At 54.5% G+C, this 13,263-nt stretch overlaps 1 protein-coding gene across 1 annotated transcript in view; it reads right to left on the bottom strand.

Annotated features, from left to right (window-relative positions):
* The window catches only part of ITGA9 (integrin subunit alpha 9), a 242,502-nt gene that overhangs the window by 198,606 nt on the left and 30,633 nt on the right, over positions 1-13,263 (bottom strand). Inside the window, exons 5-8 of the mRNA XM_036431802.2 lie at positions 8,566-8,633; positions 5,759-5,888; positions 3,061-3,146; positions 206-274 (exon numbers count right to left, since the gene is read on the bottom strand). Coding sequence (XP_036287695.1) covers positions 206-274; positions 3,061-3,146; positions 5,759-5,888; positions 8,566-8,633 — 353 coding nt within the window. The remainder of the gene's footprint in view (positions 1-205; positions 275-3,060; positions 3,147-5,758; positions 5,889-8,565; positions 8,634-13,263) is intronic.

Here is a 13,263-nt window from a genome sequence, read left to right as displayed (position 1 = left end):
GTCTCCTACAACAACCTGAATCCCGTGAATCTGCAGGTTACACTCAATGCCGAGAAGGTAAAGAAAGGCACCCACAGGCCACAGCACCGCCATGTACACACAGGGCCCAGAGAGAGCCTTTCAACCCCTTTTCCAGCCAGTAACATCGGATCGCCCCATGACGACATCTCTCAAACCACACCAACATGGATACCAAGAACCTTACCTTTTTACCTGATGCCTGAAAAATCTTAATTAAGGTGCCTGATCTCCGGTCAGCTCTAAAAATATAAACCTAGGAAATGAAAAAAGAAAATCTAGTTAAGATGGAAGCAATGAGCAAAGATATTTACCAGCATCCTCCCGGGAGTCCTATTGAAATGCCTGATCGGGCGCAGGAGAGGTGTGTTTCTGCCGGCTGATGCTAACGCAGTCCGCATGGCTCTCATTTTGTCAACTCTGCAAAGGAAGCAGCCTTCACCTCCTCCGCTCCTGGCCACATCAGAGAGGAAGCCATGCAGTAAGACCTAGGCAGTTTCCCAATCACCATTGGATAAACAATTCAACACTTAGAAGTGTTTTCTTCCTTGAAATAGTTCTTTCATTTTTATGAGTAAGAGGCACCCTACATAATAAAAGGCAAATATGCAAATTGTCCCCTCAGGAGTTTGACCAATTGGGAGTTCGACCTCTCGCTATGACATGTGCTGACCAACAGGGGGCAGCGCGGAATGAAGGAAGGCCCCAGCAGGCAGCCGGGGAAGGTAGGAAGGCCCCAATGGGCCCTGATCACCAGCCAGGCCTAAGGACCCTTTCCGGGCACAAATTTCGTGCCCCGGGCCTCTAGTGTCAAGATAAGAGAGAAGGAGGGAGGCACTTCAGAGCAAGCAGTTTCCAAAGTGACACCACAGACCATGAGAGTCATGACATTTGCTTATTTAAACAGGAATTTATCTGGCAAACACCAGCGTTAAACATTAAATACATTTCTTTACCGGGGGACTCTTCAGAGCCGTTAGGGTGCATGTTTATACCGTGGCCTCTCCAGAATCCAGAGTAAGATCATTGAGGTGAAACTTCCTAAATGACATGGTGATGGAAGTTCTTTTTATTCTTTTATTCTTTTATTCTTTTTTTTATTTAATATTTTTTATTGATATTTTACAGAGAGGAAGGGAGAGGGAATAGAAAGCTAGAAACATCAATGAGAAACATTGATCAACGGCCTCCTGCACAACCCCCACCGGGGATGTGCTCGCAACCAAGGTATGTGCCCTTGACCGGAATCGAACCGGGGACCCTTCAGTCCTCAGGCCGACACTCTATGCACTGAGCCAAACCGGTTTCGGCATGGAAGTTCTTTTTCAAGGGACGTCTTATGGGACGAGAATGTCTCCTGAGAACCAGGGCAGGGGACCCTCTCCCGGGCGAACAATCTCTGTGTGAAGGCTGTCACGCCCAGATAACAGAAATCAATAACCACCCACATCCTGAAGACCAGAGGACCTTTCGGGGGAGCCTGGGAACCAGATCTGCCCCAGCTCCCATCCCCGGGCATAGGGAGCAGTCATCAGTTTTATCCACAGGCACCAGTTTCCCCAGCGCCTCTCATGGGGACCAACTGAAAGCAGCATCGGCGGGGGCCTGGGCATCGCTGGGAACGGGAGGCAGAGGTTTTTATCGACGCTGCAGAGGTGCTGGGGCTCCGCAGCAACTCCCCCGGAAGACATTATCAATGTGGGAACAGGGAACAGACCGGCACTTCCTCATCCCTCCACGGTGGAGAGGAAGCCATGTGACTCAGACCCCTATCTCTCTTGAAGTCGCCAGAATTCATCCACGTGCTTCCCCCTGCTCAGGGCCCTAGGGTTTTTCCCTGGTTCGTTTTCAAAGACCCCTTCTCTGTAGCACTGGCATGGGGGGGAAGGGGGAGAAGATCCATCAGAAGGAAACGTTTCTCAGGTAACCCTAACCTAGACAGTTGTTATCCAGCTGGTTTCGGACCCAATGGCAGTTGTTGGTCTTCTCATGCTGGAATACCTCGCCTCACACCAAGACATGTTCACCAGAAACACCAGTAGTGACTGCTGACCCTGCCCAGAAGGATGCAGGGAGATGACCCCCCAAGTCACATCACGGTCCAGCGGGTCAGCTAGTCATCCTGACGCCCTGGCTGAAGGCTCCAATGAACAGTGGTCTCGGCCCGACGTGGCCTCTCCAGAATCTAGACCCCCTTACCCTGAGCCCCTGGAGATATGGTTAGACTTCCTTAGGTCCTCCCCATGGGCTCAGGCCCGGAGACCATGCCTCTGTTCGGTCTTTCCCAGGAGAGAACCTACAGAGTGTATTAAAAATGCAGACTCCTCACTCACGTGGACCTGCCCAACCTACTCCATCTGGATTTCCTGTTCCCTGGAGCCAAAGACCCAACAAGCAAGAGTTCTCTGCAGGGTCAGGTACCAACCGAGATTCCCAAAGGGACTCCCACAGCTCTGGACCCATGGGGTCTATTCTATACTCCGAGCGGATACTTTAGGGAAAGTGACCCACATATTCCCAGTCCACTTTTGGGCCGCACCAGTCTTGGTTCCAACTCATTGGGGGAAATACATTGAAGAACCTAGGCCCAAAGATAAATTCCCAAAGATATCTGGGACTCGACCTGGCTCCATGAGGTCCAAGTCAAACCCGGAAAGGGGTTTGAGAAAGTGGAGGATTTGAAGTTAGCAGATGCCATACTGCCAAGGTCAGTCTTAACAATCTCACTTGCACACGCGTGTGCACACACAGCTCCGGCTGTGAAAAACATTCTCAGACGTGAAGGAGCAGGAAATGGAGAGTACCATCCACACTCTGATTAAGCTTCATGGTCAACTCCCAAACGTGGCTGGGAGGAGACAGCAAAGGTGCCTCAATTCTTCGTCACCTACCTGCCAGCCGCCCAACAGAATCTTCAGATCCAAGTGAGTTGACAAACCCCATAACAGTCACAGTGTGTGTCCCCCACCCCCACCCCCACCCCCACATCCCCGCGCCTTCTGTGTGACCCCATGCCACTCCAAAAGCTCTTCTTCTCCTCACCTTTCCAATGCCTTCATCCTGGGGGGCGCCTCCCACCACGTCGGTGGTGGACTGATGAGAGAAGTGGCCGGCGGTCACCGCGTAGCCTGTGGAGAAGGGGCAGACGCCAGGGACAGGGTTGAGAAGCAATGACAGGGAAGAGGAAGATCCGTCAGAGGAAAACCTTTCCCAGGTAACCCTAACCTAGACGGTTGTTATCCAGCGAGTCTTGGACCCAATGCCAGCTGTCGGTCTTCTCATGCTGGAATACCTCGTCTCACACCAAGACATGTTCACCAGGCAAGAAAGAGCGGCCTCTGGCTGTCCGCTTTGGGACAGGTACTGGGCTACCTACTCCATATCTGTTTCCTCTTTCTTACTGATGTAGTTTGAATGTTCATACAGTACACACATCTGAAGTGTAGAACTTAAGGAAGGTGTATACATGTTTATAACCATGTAATCACCACCCAGAGTGGATGTAACCATGGAAACACAACGGAGGAGGATCCCTGGGTGCTCTTTCCCAGTCAATGCCCCCACACAAGTAGCCACTCCTCAGATTTCTATCGCTACCCATTATATTTTCCTGGTCTCAAACTCCACTCACTCAACATGAACTGTCACCTCCATCCACGGTGAGTGTAGCAATTTCTTCTTATTGTTGACTAATGTTTCATTGCATGAATATGCCACAGTGTCTTTTCCCCTCCTCCTATTGCTAGGCATTTGGTTTGCCTCCACTCTGGGGCTACGATGAACAGCTGGTACATGTACTTTGGATGTCATCACGGCATTTAAACTCCCAACTCTAGGGGGAAGATACGATTATTTCTTCCATTTTAGAGATGTGGAAAGTGGGGCTAAAATGTGATTAACCTAGATTCCTCAGACCACACAGTAAGATTCCATTCCAATCTGTGTGCCTTCCACACCCCTGCTGTTCACCGTTATGCTACACTCCCTCCTAAGAGAAGGCCGAAAGAAGCTAACAGGAATGGAGGGAGGGATGGATGGTTGGATGGGTGGGTGGGCAGGCAACGAATCTGGATACAAAAGGAATCTAGAAAGAAAGGAGAAAGTTGTCCGAGTTTAGTCTAAATGTTTCCTGCACCTTCTGGAAGCCCTGCTGACAGGTTGAAACCTGTATCCTCTGGCCAGGAGAAACCCTGTGCAGAATGCCACAGAGTCCCCAAATTTGTCACCAACCTCAAACCCTAGAGCTGTGATCATAAGGGCTTTGTGATGAGATCATGTTAGGGTCACTTCGTATTCACCATGTGGCTGCTCTCTCTCAGACTGCAGGCTCATGTTACCCAAGAGTATTCTGAGTGACAGCAAAGCCTCCAGGGAGCCTTGCGAAGCCAGCAGATGGGGCCTCTGATCTGTGTATAGGAAGAAGGCTAGACCCAGCACCACCGCCTAACCAGCCTCTCTCCTGCCTTCTTTTCATTGTCTGACCTGGTAAACATGTGCGAGTCCCTGCGAGGCACTAAGGTACAGTGCTAAACCCTGGAAATGCGAGACAAATGCCCCACGGCCAAGGTACTCCCAGCCCAGCGAGGGTCAGCGGTGTACGCACAGGGGAGGCAGCTCAGGGTTCAGACCTTGAGCTCGGAAATCACGGGTTTACTAGCAAACCCCCACTTTGCCACTGAAGAGCCACACGACTGACCATAATTCCATAACTTTTCTGCACCTCAGTTCTTTTGCTATAAAATGTGGATGGAAAATGACAACTATCTTACGAGGCTGTTTCGGGGATGAAAAGAAATAACAGGCAGAGCCTGGCATACAGTAAGTGCTCAATAAATGACAGGACCCAGGAGCTGGGAGCACAGGGCAGCGAACACCCCAAGGACTCCGAGGGAAGGTTTTATGGTTTGCTCACTGGGAAAACCCTGCAGTTAGAAGGGAAAAGGCAACTGGACAACCCCCTACTGCCTTCTCCCAAAAGAATCTCTGTGACAAGGGGGCGGGACTCCCCCAGATTTAAGTTATGTGTCAGGTAGACGAAAGAGCATTGCTTTCCCATCATCGGACCTGCCTCAAGCTAGCTTCCTTTTCAGCCCAGAATCACAGCATGGAGGGCACGAATTAAAGAAAAGCCACGTAGGACTTCCATGTCCACAGGCAGAGACAGTCTACCCTGTTCTTAAAGAGGCATGATGGTACTCGGCCTCGTTCTTGCCTGATGGCTGGCTGCTTGCTTACATTGTGTCTATCCCCTTTCCAGAAGATTAAAAAGATGGAGAAAGTAGGAGAAATCCTTTCAAGCCTTTGATCAAACCCCTGCACCAGTCTGTCCTCTATCGCGCTAATTTCTGACTCTGATTGTCTCTATTTGCAACTGTCCTTGTGACAGGAAGGCAGAGACCCCGCCCAAAGGCCCGGCATGGAAAACCGGGATTCTACTGCGCTCATTTTTGCACCTGATCATTTGAACTTGAGTAACTGCTTAAAGAAGAAAATGCAATGTTTGCTTCCCCGGAGGTTCAGCGGTCAGCTTTTTAATCAAATCACAGTTTGAATTCAGATCCCTGCTTTGTTTCTCCTCCGTGGGTGGGGCTGGGAGTTAAGGGACCCTAGTTAAAACTGTCACTGATCGGTATGGATGCCAACGCCGGCAAACCCGTTTCGCCCCCAGGTAAGTAGTAATAATCCGTGAACGTCATGGCCATGGCTCCGGTGGTCCTTGTCACCTCCCTGAGCTACTCACCCAGGTACGTGTACCGCCTGCTCATGATGGCTTCGTCATTCAGCTTGAAGTAGGTATTGTCCGTCAGGTTCAGCACCTTGACCGTGCCAGCCCAATAAAACGATCCCGGCGCGCCCATCACCACCAGCTCCTGCCGAAGAGGAACCCACAGGTGATTGGAAAAGAAGCGGAAGAAGGAAGCAGGCAGCGAGAGGAGAACCACAATCACAGAACCCTCCCCCCATTCTCTCCAGAAATCAATGGGAAAAAATATCCTCGGGGGAGATTAGCAAACCAACAACTACAAAACGAAAATGCAAAATGTGCTCCAGGGATGACACTGTCCAGGCTTCGAAAGGGAGCACAGGCCGAAGAGGCTTGATGGGCCGAGGGAAGCGAGGCGCCCCCTGCATTGGTGCCCCCAGTGGTGCCAGCCTGAACCCTTCACTCCTACCTTCCCCGGGAGGGAGGGGAGAGAAGCAGTGCCTCTCCCCCGAAGGCTTTTTCCATTCAGTGCGGGTGATGCCTGAATCTTTTGGCACTGCCTGCGGATGCCAGGAAATGGTACTGATGCTTTAGTGCCCCACCCCCGGGGCCAGCCAAGGCACAGGTCACCCACAGACATGCCAGCTTCTCCAGGGGCCAGGGCCACTACCGCCCGGAGCTGCGTGTGGAGCCCCATCAACGAACAGAGTGGGCCTTGCTCACAGAACCTCAGGGCGCAGGGGAATCTGGGGGTGCTGAGAGGGGCTGGGGTTTCCTCTGCACACTGCACGGTGGCGGGAGCTGGACGGCAGAGGAATGCTCGGGTTCGACCCTGGAAGTCTGTGCCAAACGGCCTTGCCCCCAGGTGTCTCCCCGCTTGCACCGTGGGCTCCGACGCTGGCGGGGCTGTCCCCGTCTTTTCTTGCTGTTTAGAGGGATCCATCACCTCTGCTCCCCTAAGCCACAAAAATAAATGAGGTTCCCAGGAAATCCCCGCTTATCCTCCAGGACAGGCGAGAACGCACGTGGTATCCATAACTCGCACAGCTTGGATAACCCCAGGGTCACCGACCTGCAGGTCAGGCAGGCACGTTAGGGTGGAGGGGGTCAGGCCACATGGCCACGCCCAGAGGCCACAGAGGCACGTCCAGCTTGGGACCAGCTGCCGGCCCCGTGCAGGGGCCTCCCAGCTCCCGGCAAAGGCCGGCCCCAGCGGCGAGGTCAGCGGGAGGGCAGAGGAAGGGAGCAGCGCTGTGTGACCCCTTCCTCCACATTTCCTGCTCGGCCTGCGACAGCTGGGGTTCCAGAAACGAAGGAGGCAGGCAGTTCAAAGACCTCCAGTTCAGGGAGGCCAAAGGCCTGGGAACTGAAGCCCAGGCCAAAGCCCAGAGTGGCCTGGCCACCTGGGTTTCCCCTCCACGTCCTGCCCTGTCCTGCCCGCTCCTCCTACGGAGCCCTCCTCCTCCCACCCAGCCCCAAGGCCCTCATGGTCTCCCCGTCTTTCTGGCTGATGAGACCACTATGATGCCCCTTCACCGGGGATTCTCTTCCTTAGTTCTTCATCACCATCTCTGACGAGCTCTCGGGTCTGCAATGAGGCTACCTCCTCCCTCCCCCATCGAAAGGAGGCATTCTCCGGCACCCCTCTCCCTCCACGCTAAGCCCACCCACCCCTCAGACAGGAACTGGCATGGGCCAGATCTAAGTTGCTAACTCAGGTGGGGACCGGGCCCCTCTATCCAAATGCCTTCTGAAAACATCTACGCATGTGCCTCTTCCCCTCACTCAGCCTGTGTCTGAAGCAGACCCCTCAGGACCCCCTTCTCACTGAGTCCTCCTTGGGGGGGGGGCCCTTCCCGCACTCCCCCTTCCCCCCTCCCACACACACACACACCAGGTTCCAGAGCCCTGACTGGAAACCTCCCTCTCCCCACGCCCTCGGCCCACCCAGCCCACTGGTGCTGCCTTCACACTCTCCAACTCCCCGCATCCTTTCCGTCCCTGACGGTGGCCCCCCTCTAGGCCAGTGGTTCTCAGCCTTTCTAACGCTGCGACCCTTTCACACAGCTCCTCATGTTGTGGTGACCCCCAACCATAACATTATTTTCGTTACTATTTCATAACTGTACTTTTGCCACTGTTATGAATCGTACGGAAATACCGTGTTTCCCTAAAAATAAGACCTAGCTCGTGGAAAGATAAGACATGCCCTGAAAATAAGACCCAGTGCAACTTTGGGAGAAAAAATTAATATAAGACACTGTCTTACTTTTGGGGGAACAGGGTATCTGTGTTTTCTGATGGGCTTAGCAAAATCACAGTTATGAAGTAGCAATGAAAATAATTTTATGGTTGGGGGTCAGCGCCAACATGAAGAACTGTATAAAAGGGTTGCAGCATTAAAAAGGTTGAGAACCACTGCTCTAGGCCTTCCCACTTCCAAATCCCTGGGCACACCAGCCCACCTAGCCACTCGCACAACACGGCCATCCACAGGTCGTCACCTGCTCCTGAGCGGACAGCGGGTCCCTGTCGCTGGGACACCAGGCCTCCCTGGAGGAGGGACGGACACAGAAGTTGAACCATCTGAGCACTTTCGGGGGCAGCAGAGAGCAGCCCTGGCCCATGGCAGGGTGGGATTTCAAACCAATGGGGACAGGGAACCGTGGAGCACACAGTATCAGAACCACCCACTGTGCATTTTGGAGAACAGCGGGGTTCATTTCCACCACGTAGCGTCAGCAAAGAGAAACCGGGGTGCATTCAAGATCTGCGATCCTCCCGTCTGTGAAAGTGCTGGGAGGAGATCCAGGCTACAGTCCTCGGACGGGGGCGACACCCACCTCGGTGAAGAAGCCTGCGATCCCGGCCTGGCAGGAGCCATGCTCTTCCCCATACTTCTTCTTGTACTCTGGAGGGGGCGGGGGAGAGAGAGAGAGCAAACCACAGCCTGGTCAGTGTGTGCCCGTCGTGTGTGGGGCGGCTGAGCTGGCCACTTCCCCGGGTGCTGCCACAAGCTAGGCCCCGGGCCACCCTCCAGCCCAAGGCAGGGCAGGGAAGTCTCCGGAATCCGGCCCGACCGCGAAAATCCAGCCTCTGGTGCCATCGGGGAGGACGGCTGCCAATGCCCCAGAGGGTGTCCTGTCAGGGGGGTGGGGGGGAGAGGAGCAGCAGCTGTGTGGATGGAGTGGGAGGCGGGTGACAACGACCTAATTAGCTTTAGGAAGGACCCAGAGCCCCAGCAGGAAGGAGGAGCTGGAAACACAGTCCAGACGGGAATGATGTCGCCCAGGCCTGGGAGATACAGCTGGAGTCAATATGGTCTCCTCCAGCCAACCCAAACGGGCCACGGAGCGCCCAAGTGCAGAAGGAGGGGACCCCGCACCTGCCCCAGGACCTGTTCCACCGTCACTGGTGGCGTGTGGTGACCCTATACACTGCCAGCCCGCTTCCCTTGTTCCCCATAAGGAGATGGGGGGCTCTCTCTCTCGTGTCAAAAGAAAACCAAAGGACGAACACTTTCCTCCCCAGTCCCTCAGTTCCCAGCGCTCCCCCTGCCAAAGGGGGCTGTCTGAGTTCTAAGTTGGCAGGAAAAAGCCTTTAGCTTACAGGGGTCCTCAAACTTTTTAAAGTGGGGGCAAGATCACGGTCCCTCAGAGAGCTGGAGGGCCGGACTATATGAACTACTAATTCCTACTGTAACACCTCGGCTGAGCTCACTGCCCAAAAAACCTGGCGGGCTGGATCAGACTCCTCTGAGGGCCGCATGTGGCCCGCGGGCCGTAGTTTGAAGACGCCTGTTCCCGGCCCTGCGTTCGCTGTGTCGATTCACACCACGGCCCATACCCTTCATCCCTGAGAGCCGTATCGCCATTGACCCGTTGACAGGTAAAAACCCCTGAGGCTCAGAGAGGTTTCCTGAACTGCCCGAGGTCCCACAGCTAGTAAATGGCAAAGCCAAGATTCTACCCCAGGCGCGGCAGGCTCAGAAAGCCACATGCTTTCATCTCTGCGGACCATCCAAGGTTCTGCCAGGCGAGGGATTGCACAACAGCCAGGAAGCAACCAGCCGTCTGCACTCAGGGCATGTGTAAAGACGCAGAGAGATGGAGGGATGTTCAGCTCCAATGACTCACATGAATGACAGGTGACCCTGACATCGCTGGACACTGGCTCACCACGGCCCCTGGGTACCTCGGGTGGGCGCCATCCAGCAAAATAGCCGAGGGGACACCCCCCTGCCCTTGGGCTCTAAGTCTCTGGTCCCATGAAAAGCAGTATACTTACTTTGGAAACTTTTCTACATAAACACACAATCTCCTTAAATCTGAAACAAAATAAATAATACAAGGGAACAGTGCAGCGGGATTGCAAAATAGTGCCACTTCCTGCAGCCCAGCTCCGCTGGAGGAGGAGGAGGGGAAGGGCCCTGGGGACACGTCCAGAGTAATTCACTTCCTAACAACACTCACCGCAGCGCCTGGTAACATTTTCCAGTAAGTGGCCATTAACCGCTGCTCAATTACAACGGAATGTCAAGCGAGTTACTCGTCCTCCCTGCAGAGGGCTAAGCGGCTCCTCGCTGGGATCTGGTAACCAGGAGAACTCAGCAGGCCTGCCCTGCCCGAAAGCAGCCAGGGCGGCTCAGTGGTTGACCACTGACCTATGAACCAGGGGCTCGCAGTTTGATTCCCCGACAGGGCATATGCAAGGGCTGCGGGCGAGCTTGATCCTCAGTGTGGGATGTGCAGGAGGCAGCCGATCAATGATCCTCTCACCGTTTTTTTTTTAATTTATTTTTAAATTTTATTTTTATTCTCTCTCATCATTGATGCTTCTATTTCTCTCCCCCTCTCCCTTCCTCTCTGAAATCAATAAAAATATATTTTCTTAAAAAACACCAACAAAGTCACAGATGATAGGTCCTGCATCAAGTTGTAGGATGGCAAGAAACAATAAAAAGTGATCATAATCCCTACACCCTATGGCACAGGGAGCAGAACGCCCGAACCTGCACAGCTGTATGAAATCTAGAAGCTCTGGAAAACGCATACCCACCCGCCGACGCTGGTCACTCCCGGACAAATAAAGCAGAGAAGGAAGCTCAGATGCCCCCCACACAGAACACAAGGACATGCAGGCCACCAGTTCGGCCTTAGGAGTTGACGATAGGAATAGGGACCATGTGGGAACCTCCCACGATTTAAAGAAGAAACGGGTCTCAGGGGATCTCTTGCGAGAGGCGCTGGAAAGCGGTAGGTAAGAAAACGTCAGCGAATCTTTGCCTCATCCCCACACTCCATGCCAGGAGCGGACCAGGGGCTGGTTCCTGACGTGATCACGGACATCCTGGGAGCGTGGAGGACCCCGCTCCTGGCCCCAGAGGAAAGGACATCAAAGAGGCAGTGACCAGGCACCCTCATGGGCCAGCTCCTGGCTCCCCGAATGAGGACATGGCTCATCAGAGGCCGAGGGCCAGGCTCGCACAGAGAGCAGGCACCATCCCACAGTCTGTGATGGTCTGAAACCCCAGGGACTACACCTGCCCTCTCAGGATGCCGGAAAACAGGACTCCAACCACGGGGGGGTTCCGACTGGACCCCATCCTTCTCCATGAGAACACAGGCAATCTTCCGACCTCCCAGAATCCTGTGTGACCCCGGGGTCAGCCCCTTACTTTGGAAGAGGGTCACCCCGTCCAACCCCACAAACTCTGGCAGGGAAAAGGGGAAGTTGTAGCAACTCCAGCCTAGGAAGGCTCGACGGATGGGACCCGATTAGACAGCTTCACACGCCAAGCCTCCCACAGCCTTCCAGAACCCTCCTCTGCTTCTCTGTCATGGTGACCTTGCAGGTAAAGGTACAGGAGACCCTCTCCTCATCACAAAACGTCTCTCTTCATCTCACAGTCTATTCAACACAAAGATGAGTCCATTCATCTCAGCGCCCCCAACACCAGCCCTGGGCCAGGCACCTGTGCGTGCTGAGGACAGGATGCATATGTACCGTTCAGTTCCACCTGACATTAAGCACCTGACCCCCAATCTGCTTCAATTTGTACCTGTCATCTCCCCCTCCCCCCTCCCCACTCTCCACAAACACAATCTTCCAGCCCTGCCTCCTTCTCTCTTCCAACCTGTCAGGCTCCCTGACCTCCACCCCAGCTCTGATTGGAAAGGAACTGCATTCTGGGTACCAGGCACCCTGGGTTCTCCCCTGGAGCCACAACAACTGCAGAGGTCAAAGCTGAGGGTGGTATGAGCACAGCAAGGACCTGCTGGATGGACTGTTCGGAGCTTCCCAAACCTAGCGTGGCTGAGCCCACCGTAGTCCCTGCCCGGCCCCAGGCACGACCCTTCACGGTCCCCCAAAACCCAAGAGGAGCCCCCAAGCCACAGCCGGGACGGCCCAGCCCGGGAGACCAGGCCCACGGCGTTGCCTTGCCTGGGTCCAAACCCATCCTCCGTAGGCGAAGTGCTCCCTCTCAAAGCCACACCCTCTGAAGAACTGGCCTGAGCATCCTTCGCAGACTTCAGAGCTGTCCCTCATCCGTCACGTCTGAAGAGACAGCCCGCTGCCAAGTACAGCTGCCCGAGGCCCAAGCTCTGGTCCAGCCCAGCTTGCTCCTTGGCAGTTCAAAAAAAAAAAAATCTCATTGCCCGAGCCTGCTGGAGAGTCAGTAATCCCGAGTAGGTGAGGAGCGACCTGAGAAAGCGCTTTGTACAGAGAACAAGGCCACACACAACAGGTAAGCGGACACCTCAGGGTGCCATGGTGACCAGCAGCAGGGCCAGGCCTGGCTACGGGGACTTTCCCAAGAGGCAGTGGCCGGAGGCACCAGACACTGGACCGCAGCACACATCAGTCAGTTTCACTTTTTTGAGAGCTACTTCTGTGCATGAAAGATACCACTGTTACCATAACCTGATTCTTTTTTTAAAAAAAAAACAACATACAGAGGTCAGGTGGAGGTCTCTCCCTCATGCACTTTACAACCGTCCACGCACAGGCCTGGGATCTGGGCGTGCAGACCCACCTATGGGCCATGCCCATATCCTGGAAAACTTTGCATTTGGCTTGCCTCACCCGCAGGAGGCAGGAAAGCCTCTCCCACAGAACCAGGAGAAGTGGGGGGGAGTGGGGGCGTGGAGATAAGGGGCAGAGACCCCCCAGGCCACACGCCCTGCCATTGAGAAGTGCAGGAAGTAGGGGTGGAGGGGTGGGGTGGGACCTTCAGTCTCTTGTGTTCCCAGGAAGAGTTTTCCTGCTCACACACAAAGGCTGGGGTCCCCCCCCCCCCCAGAGGGGCTGTTCCCTCCGGGGCTCGTCCACTCAGCCTCCGAGTGCCCCCAGGACATGGCCGTGGGGAACAGAATGGGCATCCCCCTCCAAGCTGCGAGGGAGAAGCCAGCTCGGCAGGCCCGCAGCACACAGACGCTGCAGCAAATCGAAGGCTGTGGGAACTGAATAAAAACTGAGCAAATCGGGGGAACTGAACCGGGGAAGCAATAGGTGTGGTTGACCAAGGGGGCCTACGCCTG

Source organism: Pipistrellus kuhlii, unplaced genomic scaffold (assembly GCF_014108245.1).
Source record: "Pipistrellus kuhlii isolate mPipKuh1 unplaced genomic scaffold, mPipKuh1.p scaffold_m20_p_11, whole genome shotgun sequence".
NCBI classification, from domain to species: domain Eukaryota; kingdom Metazoa; phylum Chordata; class Mammalia; order Chiroptera; family Vespertilionidae; genus Pipistrellus; species Pipistrellus kuhlii.
This window is presented reverse-complemented; position numbering and strand designations above follow the sequence as displayed.